General features: G+C 44.9%; 1 protein-coding gene across 4 annotated transcripts in view; it reads left to right on the forward strand.

Annotated features, from left to right (window-relative positions):
• Positions 1 to 13,303, forward strand: part of arnt2 (aryl-hydrocarbon receptor nuclear translocator 2) — a 63,795-nt gene extending 50,492 nt beyond the window's left edge. For all 4 annotated transcript variants that reach the window (XM_079998355.1, XM_079998356.1, XM_079998357.1 and 1 more), the window contains 7 exons: positions 3,173 to 3,245; positions 3,860 to 3,986; positions 4,496 to 4,598; positions 4,962 to 5,100; positions 6,335 to 6,485; positions 11,514 to 11,659; positions 13,168 to 13,303. In XM_079998355.1, the coding sequence (XP_079854481.1) occupies positions 3,173 to 3,245; positions 3,860 to 3,986; positions 4,496 to 4,598; positions 4,962 to 5,100; positions 6,335 to 6,485; positions 11,514 to 11,659; positions 13,168 to 13,266 (838 nt within the window). In that variant the 3' untranslated portion in view covers positions 13,267 to 13,303. The remainder of the gene's footprint in view (positions 1 to 3,172; positions 3,246 to 3,859; positions 3,987 to 4,495; positions 4,599 to 4,961; positions 5,101 to 6,334; positions 6,486 to 11,513; positions 11,660 to 13,167) is intronic.
• The last annotated feature ends 1,274 nt before the right edge of the window (positions 13,304 to 14,577 follow it).

Below are 14,577 nucleotides of genomic sequence, written 5' to 3' on the forward strand. Positions count from 1 at the left end.
TAAAATTATTCCATATTCACGTTTGGGGCTTTCTCCCTTCTGGGAAACCACGGTGGACACTGCTAAATATAATATAAGTTAATATTTAACTTTAATATTTAATAATTATCTTATTAAATATATTATCTACTAAAATACATTATCTTATTCAACATGATCTTATTAAATACATTATCTTATTAAATACATTATCTTATTAAATATGATCTTATGTAATACATTATCTTAATGAATACATAAACTTTTTCATACATTATCTTAATGAATACGCTTACTTATTAAATGCACTATCTTATTCAACATGTTCTTATTAAATACATTATCTTATTAAATACATTCACTTATTAAACATGATCTTATTAAATACATGTGAACAAAAAAAAAGAGATCAATAATATTAATGAGCTGTTGGTGTGGGGATGGTAGCTCAGGCGGTAGAGCTGGTGGTCTAGTGATCTAAAGGTTGCTGGTTGGATCCCAGGCTCCTCCTGCTAGCATGCTGTAGTGTCCTTGAGCAAGACACTTAACCCCTAATTGCTCCTGATGGCTGCGTCCGTCGGTGTTTGAATAATTGTAAGTCGCTTTGGATAAAAGCGTCTGCTAAATGACTAAATGTAAATGTAATGTAATTAAATTCATATATGATATAATCATCATTGTTGTCTGAAAACAGTCCGAAAAGTTCCAGAATCTGCGCTCTGTGATTATATGTATATTTTCAGTGACGTCTGGTCTGACACGACGAAAATGGCGGATTCTTTCTTTTATCGTTTTATTTTTGCTGGGATGGGGGCCACGCCCGGCCGGGGGTGGGAGGAGGGCAGGTTCCAGTTCAAGTAGGTGTTTGAGGAAGAGCTGCCGGGTCAGCTCCGGGGGGCTTCATCCCCGCTGGGCGGAGAGCGCCGCGGCCAGGGAGAGAGCGGAGGGAGCCCTGGCGCTCCTGCTGTATGATGAGCTGTTGGTGTGGTGTCTTTGTAGGTAGAGGAAAAACAGACTCTGTATCAAACTGTATCCAAAATAAATCTCATAAATGTATCATCGTTATCGTGGAAGATTTTATCGTGAAAATGATCAAAATCATCATCCAGTCCAGTAATGATAAGCTTTGAGTTATAGTTTTTGGAAATCTGTGCAGTAATGAACTATTCCATAACTCACTCATTTAGTTGGTGTTAATTCTCTACCGCGTTTGGCCACGTCGATCAAATTGACCTGAAATTGAATGAAATCTGAGAGATTATACAAAAGGGCTGCTGTTGGGTTGGATGCTGCGCAGTTCCGGTGGCGTTTCGCTGCCCCTTCCTCCCACTGTGCATGGGCCAAGCAGCCTCCTGCAGGCTGGCACAGCGGCTCTGGAGGAAGCCATTCCAGAAGCATCAACCCTGTTTTTTTTATGTGTTGGGTTCGTGGAAAGAGGCTGTGGCAGTCAACAAGGATGTTTACAGACGGATGGAATTTGTTTCCATGGTTCCCAGCATCTCATCCTTCACTGCTAGTACTCTGCTGTGTGTGTGTGTGTGTGTGTGTGGGTGTGGGTGTGTGGGTGTGTGTGTGTACGGGCAGCCTCTATGTTGGACACTTCAGTTAAAGCTCAAATGTTATTACAGTGACATAAAAATTAACATCTTAGTGACTTTCTTCAGTCTCGCCATCCCAGTACATCAACACAAACAGGAAGTGCAAGTGCATGCTAATCTCCCTCCATGTTGTGCCTGAGCTCCGCAGGCTGCTACCTTCTACAGCAATGTGATGAAGCCATTCCTCATCTCGCCGCCGGTCGCAGAATGCAGCTGTCACCTTGCCACGGCTGCTCGAGCAGAAATAACAAATTTCGCGACACAATATTGCATCTGCATATGGCACTGGGAGACGGGAGCAGAATGATAATGGATTTAAAATACGATAAGGTTTTAATTCTCACATGGTTTGTCTCTCCTTCATGGCCGTGCAACGTGATGCTCTGTAGAGTCTGTTTGGTGGAGATGAATATTCAGGACACAGAACATCTTCTGGATCAGTGTCTGAGCAGAACCTCAGTGCATACACTGCAGCGGTGTTGTGTGAGTCTGGATGGTCCTTGTGCTTCACATCCAAAACACCGCTTTGTTCCTTACGCAGCAGGAACCGCCGTGGAATAGAGCGATGAAGGGTCTTTTATGAAAAATAATTTGAAACCAGAGCTTCAAAACAAAAGGCAGCCTTCGCAGGGCTTTCAGACATAAGTGAGGGAATTAGCTTGATTTGCACTGCAGCGCACCAAATGGACTCTGTGTTCCAGGATTGTGCTTTGTTGCCAGGATACTAATGGTCCCTGAGATGTGAAAGGGAAGTGCATTTATAGCAACAAACAACAACAAGACAACTTCCAGGTTTAGCAGGATGAGCTTTACACCCATCCACTCACACAAGGTCTCCATTCCTCCCTGAGTTGGAGAACTGACAGAACCATGAACAACACACACACACACACACACACACACACACACACACACACACACACACACACACACACACACACACACACACACACACACACACACACATGTCTTGGTCAAGGGTTCTTCCCTCAGTTCAATCTGACATTTGACACAGTGAGAGCGTAGGAGCCATGTTGTTGCTACTTCATTGTTACTCACGGTCATTTGGAGATCTCGGTGGTCTTTGCTTTGGTAGTGAAGTTATTTACCTGTTCACCTGTCAGTCAGAGAGAGAGGGGAGCCCTTATTTCCTGTTGACCGCTACCCTACATACTTTTTACCATATGATGACACTCTATAAATTTCATTTGTACAAATGAATCAACCACACAAGTTTGTTGTGAGCCAGTGGAGCAGCTAGTTCCTACTTAGTCTCCCAGTGACTGATTCAAGTAAACCATGCAACACACTGAGATCAAACTTTATTTATCCGGAAGGAAACTGCTGTGTCAAAAAGATGTATGTAACACGTAAAAACAGAAGTACAACAAAGCTGTGGAGTGGATTGCACTGATAAACCAGAGACTGAGCTTAGATCCACAGACTCGATGGGAATCCAACCCATGGAACAGTGAAGCCCAAACTGTACCTACACTGCCAGAGGAAACAACTGTTAATGCAGCGTAACACATGCATGAATACTTGATGGTGTATTTCATGGTGTATTTTGTGTGTTTCTATGTTTTGTGTTGCAGGCAGCTTCAGCAGCAGCAAGCAGAGCTGGAGGTTCACCAGAGAGACGGACTGACAGCCTATGACCTCTCCCAGGTAACCGCCTGACCGTTCACCTTTCACCTTTCACCTTTCAACTCTGCATCGGCTCTGAAAATGTGAGGTGATCGTGGTGGTGATCGTGGTGGTGATCATGGTGGTCGTGGTAGGAAGGAGGATGTAAGGAGGAAGGAAGTAAGGAGGGATGGATGATAGAGGGAGTAAGGAGGGATGGATGACAGAGGAAGGAAGGAAAGAAGAAGGGAGGACAGAGGAAGGAAGGGGGAAGGAAGGAAGGAGGGAGAACAGTGGAAGTAAGGAGGAACGCAGGAGGAAGGAAGGAAGGAAGGAAGGAGGAAGGAAGGAAGGTAATAAGATAATAAATGGATATTTGGGTTGGGTTGGTACCTGGGATGTCTGTCTAGCTGGTTTGTCTTTTGCTGTTTTTTCACTCATTTATGCTCCATATGTGGATCGATTTGGATGAAAGTTGAACCGCGAGATGCCTGTGACCGGTTCAAACGTTCAAAAGTTCATAACTTGCCATTGTTCTGTTTCGAATAGTTTTAGCTTGAAAAATTCAGAGAATTTTTCTGCTGGCAGGACCCCTCATAATAATAATAATAATAATAATATATATAATTTTCTTTACGATGGTCCCCCCCCCCCAGGTTCCTGTGGCCAGCGTGGGCGGGGCCAATGTCCATGAAGCCGCCAAGAGCATCGACAAGACGGAGGCTCTGTTCTCCCAGGAGAGAGACCCCCGCTTCGCAGAGATGTACTCTGGGATATCTGGATGTACGGGAACCACACACACACACATAGATACACACACACACACACACACACACACACACACACACACACACACACACACGCACACAGACGTTACCTTTCAAGTTCAAAAGATTATTTGTCAGCACGTACTACTGCATTCATTCATTTTAGTAAATGTTGTTAATCATCACATCGTCACAGATTAAGATCATTGTATTTGCAGAATAATTATTTAGGCTGAATAAATATTCTACTTCAACTTAAATGTTCTCACATTATGCAATATTATATATACGGTATTCACAATATATGGTATACAGTGTGTACATATATATATATATACAGTATATATGTATATAGTGTGAAATTCCCTGATGGTTGTTATTTTAAGTCCTTCACAACAGACAGAAAAACCAGACAGACACAACAGAAAAAGTCTAAGCTCATTTTAATATGCCAGTCGGCTGTTCTCAGTCTGCTTTTGCTGACTGTCTGTCTCTTTGCGCGCGTGCGTGCGTGTGCCTGTGCAGCCGGGGACAAGAAGATGATGGTCCCGTCCTCCACAGCCGGTGGGCAGCAGCTCTACTCCCAGAGCTCTCCATTCCAGCAGGGACACTCTGGGAAGAGCTTCAGGTAACTGTGTGTGTGTGTGTGTGTGTGTGTGTGTGTGTGTGTGTGTGTGTGTGTGTGTGTGTGTGTGTGTGTGTGTGTGTGTGTGTGTGTGTGTGTGTGTGTGTCTATGTGTGTCTGTGTGTGTCAATGTGCGTCTGTGTGTGTATGTGGGTGTGTGTGTGTGTGTATGTGGGTGTGTGTGTGTGTATGTGTGTATGTGTGTGTGTGTCTATGTGCGTCTGTGTGTGTGTGACTGTGTGTGTGTGTGTGTGTATGTGTGTGTGTCTATTTGCGTGTGTGTGTGTGTGTGTTTGTGTTTGTGTGTGTGCGTGTGCGTGTGTGTGTTTTAATGAAATTTTTTTGTGTGTGTGTGTGTGCGTGCAGCTCCTCAGTGATCCACGTTCCGGGTGTGAATGACATCCAGCCGTCTGGATCGTCCAATCAGAACCTCTCTCAGATCTCCAGACAGCTGAACCCGGGCCAGGTGGGCTGGTCTGGGAGCCGCCCCCCCTTCTCCGGACAGGTGGGCCCGCGTCCCACAGCTTTACCAAATGATTGTGCTCAGATGATGATGTCATAACTGAGACAGCGCCAGTAGAAAGATTGATATTTAGGTTCCTTGTGTCATGATGTTGAAATTCCATTTTTAAATGTCAACATTGAAAAGCAGAGGAATTGATTGGGTTGGAGATTGGTGTTGGTTGTTTACTTTTGAATGGATTCAGTGATTGTAATCAGTCAACCTCTGTGAAGCACTTTGGAGTTGGTCCTCCTCCCGCTGCAGGACCTTGAGCTGCAGCTTGAAACACAGAAATAACTCATGGCAGGAGAAGTTGGGTTGGGATTTAACCTCGTAGGAGAGGAAAGATAAGATGAAATAAGATAAGACTTTATGACTCCCCAGAGGGAAACTCAGCTGTTACTGCAGATAAAGACAAACTCCAGAACACCAGGGCGGTCAAGAAAGAGAAACAAATTAAAATGAGATAACACATGAAGAAATAACATGTCCACATTTGTCTCCACAACATTCCACACCACACTCAGAATATCAATATCACACATTAAATACATAAAAAAACAACATAAATAAAAACTAATGCCGGGATCAGACGACACCATATTTTTGTCTTTCACGATGGTCACCATGTCATTTGGGTAATGACGGTGACATCAGTAATCACCGTTTCTTGGTCGGGAGACCGGCAACACTACACGTACGACCCGACGACCAACCATCGTTGAGCGAGTCCATAGGTCTCGGGGGGGGTCAGGGAACTGTCAACAAACATGGCGACAGAAGCACGTTGTGCACTGCTGGTGGTGGTGTGTTCCCAGAAGAAAGAAAAATCAGTCCTGGACCCGTCCCACTGTAGGTGTGATCGTTTGGACAATGTGAATGGGTTTAGGCTTCCACCTCCTGCTCTTCCTGCTCCAGCAGCAGCAGCAGCTGCTTCCCTCTTCCCTCTTCACCAGTTTAAGGACTAGACAGGAAAATACAAAGAATTCTGACATGCTAGACTTTTCGACTGTTCGTCGATTATGTCACGCTACATGGATTAAAGACGCACGTTCGTTGTTCCGACAATATCGGGTCAAAATCAGCCTGAATTAGTGTCGTCTCATCCCGGCACAGAAATAAATACAACTTATAAATATAAGTAAATAAAAGGTCAAAGTGTGTTTCAAAGTACTTTGAGCGTAAGTTCCCCAGGAGGGTTGTGTCAGGCGTCATGTGACCTGCTCTGTGTCCTCAGTCCAACAAGGCTCAGTCCAGCCCGTTTGGCATCGGTTCTGGGCACAGCTACCAGGCCGACCCCGCCTCCTACAGCCCGCTCTCCTCCCCCGCCACCTCCTCCCCCAGCGGCAACGCCTACTCCGGCCTAACCAACCGCAGCACGGCCTTCGGTGAGTTCCTCCTCCTCCTCCTCCTCTTGGTCATGAAGTTCCAGGTCCTCCTCTCTGCTCCACATCAGACCAGTGTTTCATTTTTAAAGGTTCTTCAAGTGTTTCCTCAGGAAATTCAGAAACAAAGTTCTGAAATATAATTTACTGCTCATGAGGAGGAGAAGCTTGAGAACTTCAAGAGCTCACACCTCCATCCCTCCATCCTTCTCCATCCTCCTTCAACCCTCCATCCACCCCCCAACCTCCTCACCTCCATCCTTCTTCAGCCACCTACATCCTTCTCAACCTCCTCCAACCCTCCATCCTAATTCTCTGACCCTCCATCCACCTCTGTCCTCCATTCTCCAAAATCACATAATATTTCTAGGCAGAAAAACTCTATTTATAATATTTATATTCATGGTTATTAAGAGGAGGAAACTAATCATCTTTTTTTTTTCTACAAAAAAAACATCAAAATAACCAGGGATGAGCAAAACAACTCAATTAAACGGGAATAAGTATCATAACATCTGGTAACAGAAACAAGAACTGAAGAACTTTTCATACTAGTTGTTTTCTCTCTACCATCACCCTCGTTATAAATAACAATATTTAAAAAATGATGAAGGTTTATGTGTGTGTTGCTGCTGGTGCTCAGGAAATATGTTGATGGCTTTGTGTTTTGGAGGCGGACATTCTTTCCATTGATCCGTTTTTCCTTTGTGCGACATTTGAACTGTTTTTAAATGTCCATCTCACTTGGTTTAATCCGTTGAAAATGTTCCTAAACTACAGTGAGAGTAGAATTTTGAGTATGACTTGAGAATTGCTTGTAGTAGTTCAAGACTAATAACTCCAGAGAAATAAGAACTGAAATCCTTTCCCATCAGAAGATATTTTTACCGATGTGGCTCCAGGGGTCCTGGGGGCTGGGGGGGGGCACTTCCATTTAGAGGTCGTGAGGGAGATTTTAGAGGAAGTGCTGTTGCTGCTGTGCCTCATATTGGAATGATGCAAAGTAATATTATGAAAGATGGAGAGTGAGATTCTGTGGAACGTGTGTTGTTCCAGATCAGAGTTGCAGGTTGGGTTCTGAGTGGGGGCGGATGGTCTACTTCTACTCCAAGATAAATAGGATAGATGCACCCATTTATTTGACCGCCCTCAGCCGACGGGCAGATGATGATGTTTTTCTGTTGTGTGGCATCAGTTTGCTCTGGTTAAATGTTGTGCTGGTTATTTTTGGTCAGATGGGACACGGGGAGCGAGGGGGAGGTACGATGGCAAAACGAAACAAGTGTTACGATATGTTGCTACGGCGATGTACTGTACAAAGGCTCCTATAAAATATATTTAACTAAATGATAAAGATTATTATATACAAGAATTTATACAAGCAATAACCTGGAGCTGCAACTTTATCAACGAATCAACCGTGCCAGGTGAGACCACCGTGCCCAAATTTGCCCAAATGCTCTTTTTTTTTCTTTTGCTGCTGAAACAATGTCAATTTCCCCGTTGTAGGACTACGCAACATCTGGCTGTGATTCCATTGTGGAGGACGGCAAAAAGTTCAAATATTTTCATTTTTCATGAATCATTTTTTATAATAAAGATTTATTTGTTTCCCTGGCACAAAATGGTGGAACAACAAAAACAAAATAAACAAACAAAAATAACATCGGTATTGGCCCAGAGTTTCACAAGCACATAGGCGCTTAATAAATAGTATGAAATGTTAGTTTCTAGATAGGGAGAGATGCATGGTGTATGGACCGATGAATCACCTTGACAAATGAAAAGCTTAAAAAGCTTAAATATTCAGTTGTCTGCTTGTGCGTCTCCTGCAGCTTTTACTGAACTCAACCTCCTCCAGCGCAGAGTTCCTGTAAATAACTTGGAGCAGGGCACGCTTTCATTAACCTGTCACATGTTCTTTAACAACCGACTGAGAACCAACATGTCTGACAGTAAAGAAATACATCCAACACACACACACACACACACACACACACACACACACACACATACATACACACACTCACACATACACACACACACACACACACACATACATACACACACTCACACATACACACACACACACACACACACACACACACACACACACACACACACACACACACACACACACACACACATACATACACACACTCACACATACACACACACACACACACACACACACACACACACACACACACACACACACACACACACACACACACATACATACACACATACATACACACACTCACACATACACACACACACACACACACACACACACACACACACACATACATACACACACTCACACATACACACACACACACACACACACACACACACACACACACACACACACACACACACACACACATAGCACCTACTAGTGCAAAGTAGAAAATTGTAAAAAACACTTAGAGTGGTAATCTGTAATAATCTTCTTCTAAAGAGTTCCCGTATTTGGTACTTTATTGAGTTAAACTTTACAAGAAACAGCCGTTCAGTGTGTTATCTTTCTGCGTGTGCTCCCCCTGATGCTGTTTCCACTGCTGGTGGGGTGGACCGCTGATGTTTATGAGAACTCCAACACACTGTGATGTGTTTTTCACTGCTCTGTCGCCCTCTCTCTCTCACTCCCTCTCTCTATCCATCATTCACTCAAACAGCCTCCATGTCTGAATCAGTGTTTACTGTCAAACGACGGGAACTCCCTGCTAATCACTCAGAACAGCCTCCAGGGTGTGTGCGTGTGCGTGCGTGTGTTTCTGCTGCTACTGGCTTCCTGCACTCACTTGTGTTTGGCCTTAACAGTCATTAAATTGTCTTCAACTTGAATTTATGAGATCTTAGCAGAAATATTTTGTCTCATTTTATTTATCCGTATTTGTTTTGTTTTGTCAAAATGAGTCCAGTTCTCCTGATTCAGAGTTCACATCTCCGAGCCACAGAGGATTTGTCCAAAAAACTAAAATTTGTCTTTAAGAGTATTTAATGATTGAGTTAACTCCCTGATACCTGCAGACACGTTGCAGGTCTTCAGTGTGCATATTTTAGTGGCAGTGTGTATTTTTCAGTGGCAGTGTGTGTTTCATGCTGCGTCGTACACAACAACTGTTTAATAGCAGAACATAAACATTCCAAACAGTGTCTCTGAGCCTCAGGGAGCGTTGAGCAAGATCATATTTCTGCTGTTTAACTGTGTGTGTGTGTGTGTGTGTGTGTGTGTGTGTGTGTGTGTGTGTGTGTGTGTGTGTGTGTGTGTGTGTGTGTGGGTGTGTGTGTGTACACTACTTGTCTTTTGACTTTTCACAGCCAGTCAACTGTAGTTGTTGCAGTACCACAACCGTCCTCTAGGGAAATAACACGCCGTGATGTCACGTCGTCAAACTGGTTGTTTGTGGTTCAGCGTCGTCACAGTGAAGCAGATTTAAAATACGGAGGGGACTGGAGAGCTGTGTCCAACAGAGCGACGCCGAGTCCTTTTCCACTCTCCAGGAAGGGAAGAGTTGAAGTCTTTGTCGTGTTCGCAAGTGCACAAATAAATAAATACACACAATTTTTTGATATAAAAATAGATGTATCGATGATGAATTTGATGCAAAATTGAAACGCAGCCAGACCCTCGGTCGGAGGACATGAACTCTCCAATCACAATGGGGGATTGTTAAAATATACCATTTCTTAATTCTCCCAAACAGTCCAATAAAATCGGATTAAAAATAAGGTGAGAAATAGGTTGCGTAGATGCTGAATATGGATTAATTTATTGCTCTGACGGCTAATTTAAAAGTTTGTTCACAACTACGGGGAGTTCTGTTCACCACAGGAGGAACTAACCCTCATAGACAAGAGAATAGTCTCTATTCAGCATCTGCACGGCCTATTTCCTGCTTCATTTTTAATCAGACAAATTTAGTTGGACAGTTTAGAGGTACATGTACCCCAGTTTGGGAATAGCTGTCCTGAGCTGCTTTCACACATGCACTCCAGACAATGTCCAGATAATCAGGTCAAGACAATGTCCGGAGTTTCCCTTTCACACACCTAGCACACAACCGGAGATTGTCCGTGTCAGACGAGTTTACACCACCTGGAAATACTCTGTTTGGTTTAGATGAGGGGTGGAGCCTGGGTGGAGCGTGCAGGAGGCAGGACATGATGCAATGAAGCTGCAGACTTTTACAGCGCACCCAAGATGGCTGACGAGGCCACAGACTTATCAGGAATTGGGATTTTTTTTGCGTTGATACTCCATGTATTTGGACGTAATATCATCTAAAGAGTGGAAAGGAATACAAAGGAAAGCAGAAAGGAGTAGGAAGCAGCAAGATCCGTACGAAGGTAAATAACTGGAGCATGATAGAGACGTCATCAACATGTGACACGCCCACTCGCTCGCTGCGAATGATCTGGACAATCGCCTGCTCTGTTCACACATAGCGCTCAGTCAGACATTGTTTTAGGATGCTGGCTGGGTACAGTCCGGGTCATGTCTGGTCCAAATGATTCAGACATTTGGTTCACACACACGGCTCCTCCAGGTCATGTCCAGATCATTTCAGGGTTGCAGTGCGTGTGTGAAAGCAGCTCTAGTGATGACGGGGGTACGCCAAAAATATTGTGATTTATTGTGATATATTTTCAAACAGTCCAGGACTTGAGAGTAACTTGCGACGCAGGATGCATTTTTGTAAAGAAAAAATATAATTGAAAATTGAATATAAAACAATTTGCTCATCAACTGGCCAATGACAAATGATGGAGTTGGGGGTTAGATGCCAGGTCATGCCACAACATGGTGGGCATGAAAAGCAGCAGCACCGACGGTCCTGAGGACCGGGTGGAGCACAAGCAGCAATGGATGCTCAGATGATTCCAATAAAAACACACTGTACATTTGGTCATTTGGTACAACATTTGGGTTCTGCGTGGAGCCAAGGTGAGTGGTGGGTTTCAAACCAGCAACCGTGTTCTCAACTCTGTCTTATTCTAACGTTCCTCATCTGTGTGTGTTAGATGTGTCGGGGGAGGGATCCCAGAGTGGAGGCCAGTTCCAGGGTCGTCCCAGCGAGGTCTGGTCCCAGTGGCAGAACCAGCACCACTCCCAGCAGACTGGAGAGCAGCACACCCACCCCAACCCCAGCCAATCAGAAGTCTTCCAGGTAATAGCCATACCCCAACCCCAGCAAATCATGTCTTCTAGGTAATAGCCACACCCTCACCCTGCCAATCAGAGGTCTTCAGGTAATAGCCACACCCCGATTTAGTTAGTCAGAGGTCTTCAGGTAATAGCCATACCCCAGCCAAGAACAGGAACCAGCAACTGACAGACTAAGGACAGGAAGTAGTAGCTGACAGGAAGTAGTAACTGACAGACTGAGGACAGGAAGTAGAGGGTGTTGGGTGGTGAGATACAGCGGGGAACGCTGAGGACCTCTGCTGGACAGGTGAGGACCAGCAGGGGAAGGCCCTAACATGTGACAGGAAGTCAATCAATAAATGAACACACTGATATAAAATGGATTGCAGTCGTTAATAGAACCACGAACCAGGTGTGTTCCTTATCTGCGTCATCTCAGCGTCTCATTCACTAAAGATATTGATCTAATGATATGACAACACCAACACAACACCAACACCAACGTAACATCAACACAACACCAACACAACTCTAACACCAACTTAACACCAACACAACGCCAACACAACACTAACACAACACTAAAACAACACTAACACCAACTTAACATCAACACAACACCAACACAACACCAACACCAACTTAACATCAACACAACACCAACACAACTCTAACACCAACTTAACACCAGCTTAACGCCAACACAACGCCAACACACAGCCAACGCAACGCCAACACAAGCCTGCGGAGCTGTCCATGGTCCTGAGGTTCGATGCCATCTGTGGTTCAATGTCAGTTTTGACCATTTTATCACTGTTCCCTGTAACTTCTAGTTGTTTTTTCGATCTCTTTTGAGTTAAATAGCTATTATAGAACCGTTTTTGTCAACGTTTGTAACCCATTTTTTGTACAATAAATAATTCAACGTTTCAACAAGTTGCCACTGAGCGCTGCACGTTCCACTACCAGCAGATGCTGTGAGAGTTATGGTAATTATAATAAGAATTATGTAAAAATGGAATTGACGGATCACTGGAAATTGTGGGCCTGACCCCCGTTCTAAAGGATCTTCAGTTGCACCAGCTCTCTGCAGACCATCACACAGCGCTGCCTCTTTTCACCTTTTTGGCCTCTCTAACCGGGCGTGGCCTCTCTAACCGGGCGTGGCCTCTCTAACCGGGTGTGGCCTCTCTAACTGGGTGTGGCCTCTCTAACTGGGTGTGGCCTCTCTAACTGGGTGTGGCCTCTCTAACTGGGCGTGGCTACTAGCGCTGCTGTTTGTGAATCAGCCGCTATTTGCAACAAGGCTCATTTGCATAGGAAGGGGCCAATTTTGCCCCAAATGTAAGAATGAAGCCTCGTGTAACTGGTGCAGCTGAGCAGTGCAGGGAGCTGCATCTCACCGTGTTGCTGCTTTGACAATTACACTCTTTCTGTGATTTGCGTTGGTTTAACGGCCACAAAAACCACACAATCGTTTTGTGAATAAACCCCTGAGTCTTAACCTGTGTGTGTGTGTGTGTGTTGCAGGACATGCTGCCCATGGCTGGAGACCCGACGCAGGGAACAGCAAACTACAACATCGAAGACTTTGCTGATCTTGGCATGTTCCCCCCCTTCTCCGAGTAACACCACCTGTCTGTCTCTCTCCCTGTCTGTCTCTACCTGTCTGTCTCTACCTGTCTTTCTGTCGTTATCCAACATTAACACAGTTATTGTATTAACACACGGTGAATGTCCCAGGTGCACGCTGCCATCACCTCCTGCTGCGCGCACACACACACACACAGTACCACACACACAGTACCACACACACACACACACACACAGTACCACACACCCACACACACACAGTACCACACACACACAGTACCACACACACACACACACACACACACACACACACACAGTACCACACACACACACACAGTACCACACACACACACACACACAGTACCACACACACACACACACACACACACACACACACACAGTACCACACACACACACACACAGTACCACGCACACACACACAGTACCACACACACACAGTACCACACACACACACAGTAACACACACATACACACACACACACACACACACACACAGTACCACACACACACACACAGTACCACACACACACAGTACCACACACACACACACAGTACCACACACACACAGTAACACACACACACACACACAGTACCACACACACACAGTAACACACACACACAGTACCACACACACACACAGTAACACACACACACACACACACAGTACCACAGACACACAGTACCACACACACACAGTACTACACACACACACACACACACAGTACCACACACACACACACACACACACACACACACACAGTACCACACACACACACACACAGTACCACACACACACACACACACAGTACCACACACACACACACACACAGTAACACACACACACAGTACCACACACACACACACAGTACCACGCACACACACACACACACACAGTACCACACACACACACAGTAACACACACATACACACACACACACACACAGTACCACACACACACACACAGTACCACACACACACACAGTAACACACACATACACACACACACACACAGTACCACACACACACACACAGTACCACACACACACAGTACCACACACACACACAGTACCACACACACACAGTAACACACACACACACAGTACCACACACACACAGTACCACACACACACACAGTACCACACACACACAGTACCACACACACACACAGTAACACACACACACACACACACACAGTACCACAGACACACAGTACCACACACACAGTACCACACACACACAGTACCACACACACAGTAACACACACACACACAGTACCACACACACACACACAGTACCACACACACACACACAGTACCACACACACAC

The sequence above is a fragment of the Zeus faber genome (assembly GCF_960531495.2).
Source record: "Zeus faber genome assembly, chromosome: 3".
In the NCBI taxonomy this organism is placed as follows: domain Eukaryota; kingdom Metazoa; phylum Chordata; class Actinopteri; order Zeiformes; family Zeidae; genus Zeus; species Zeus faber.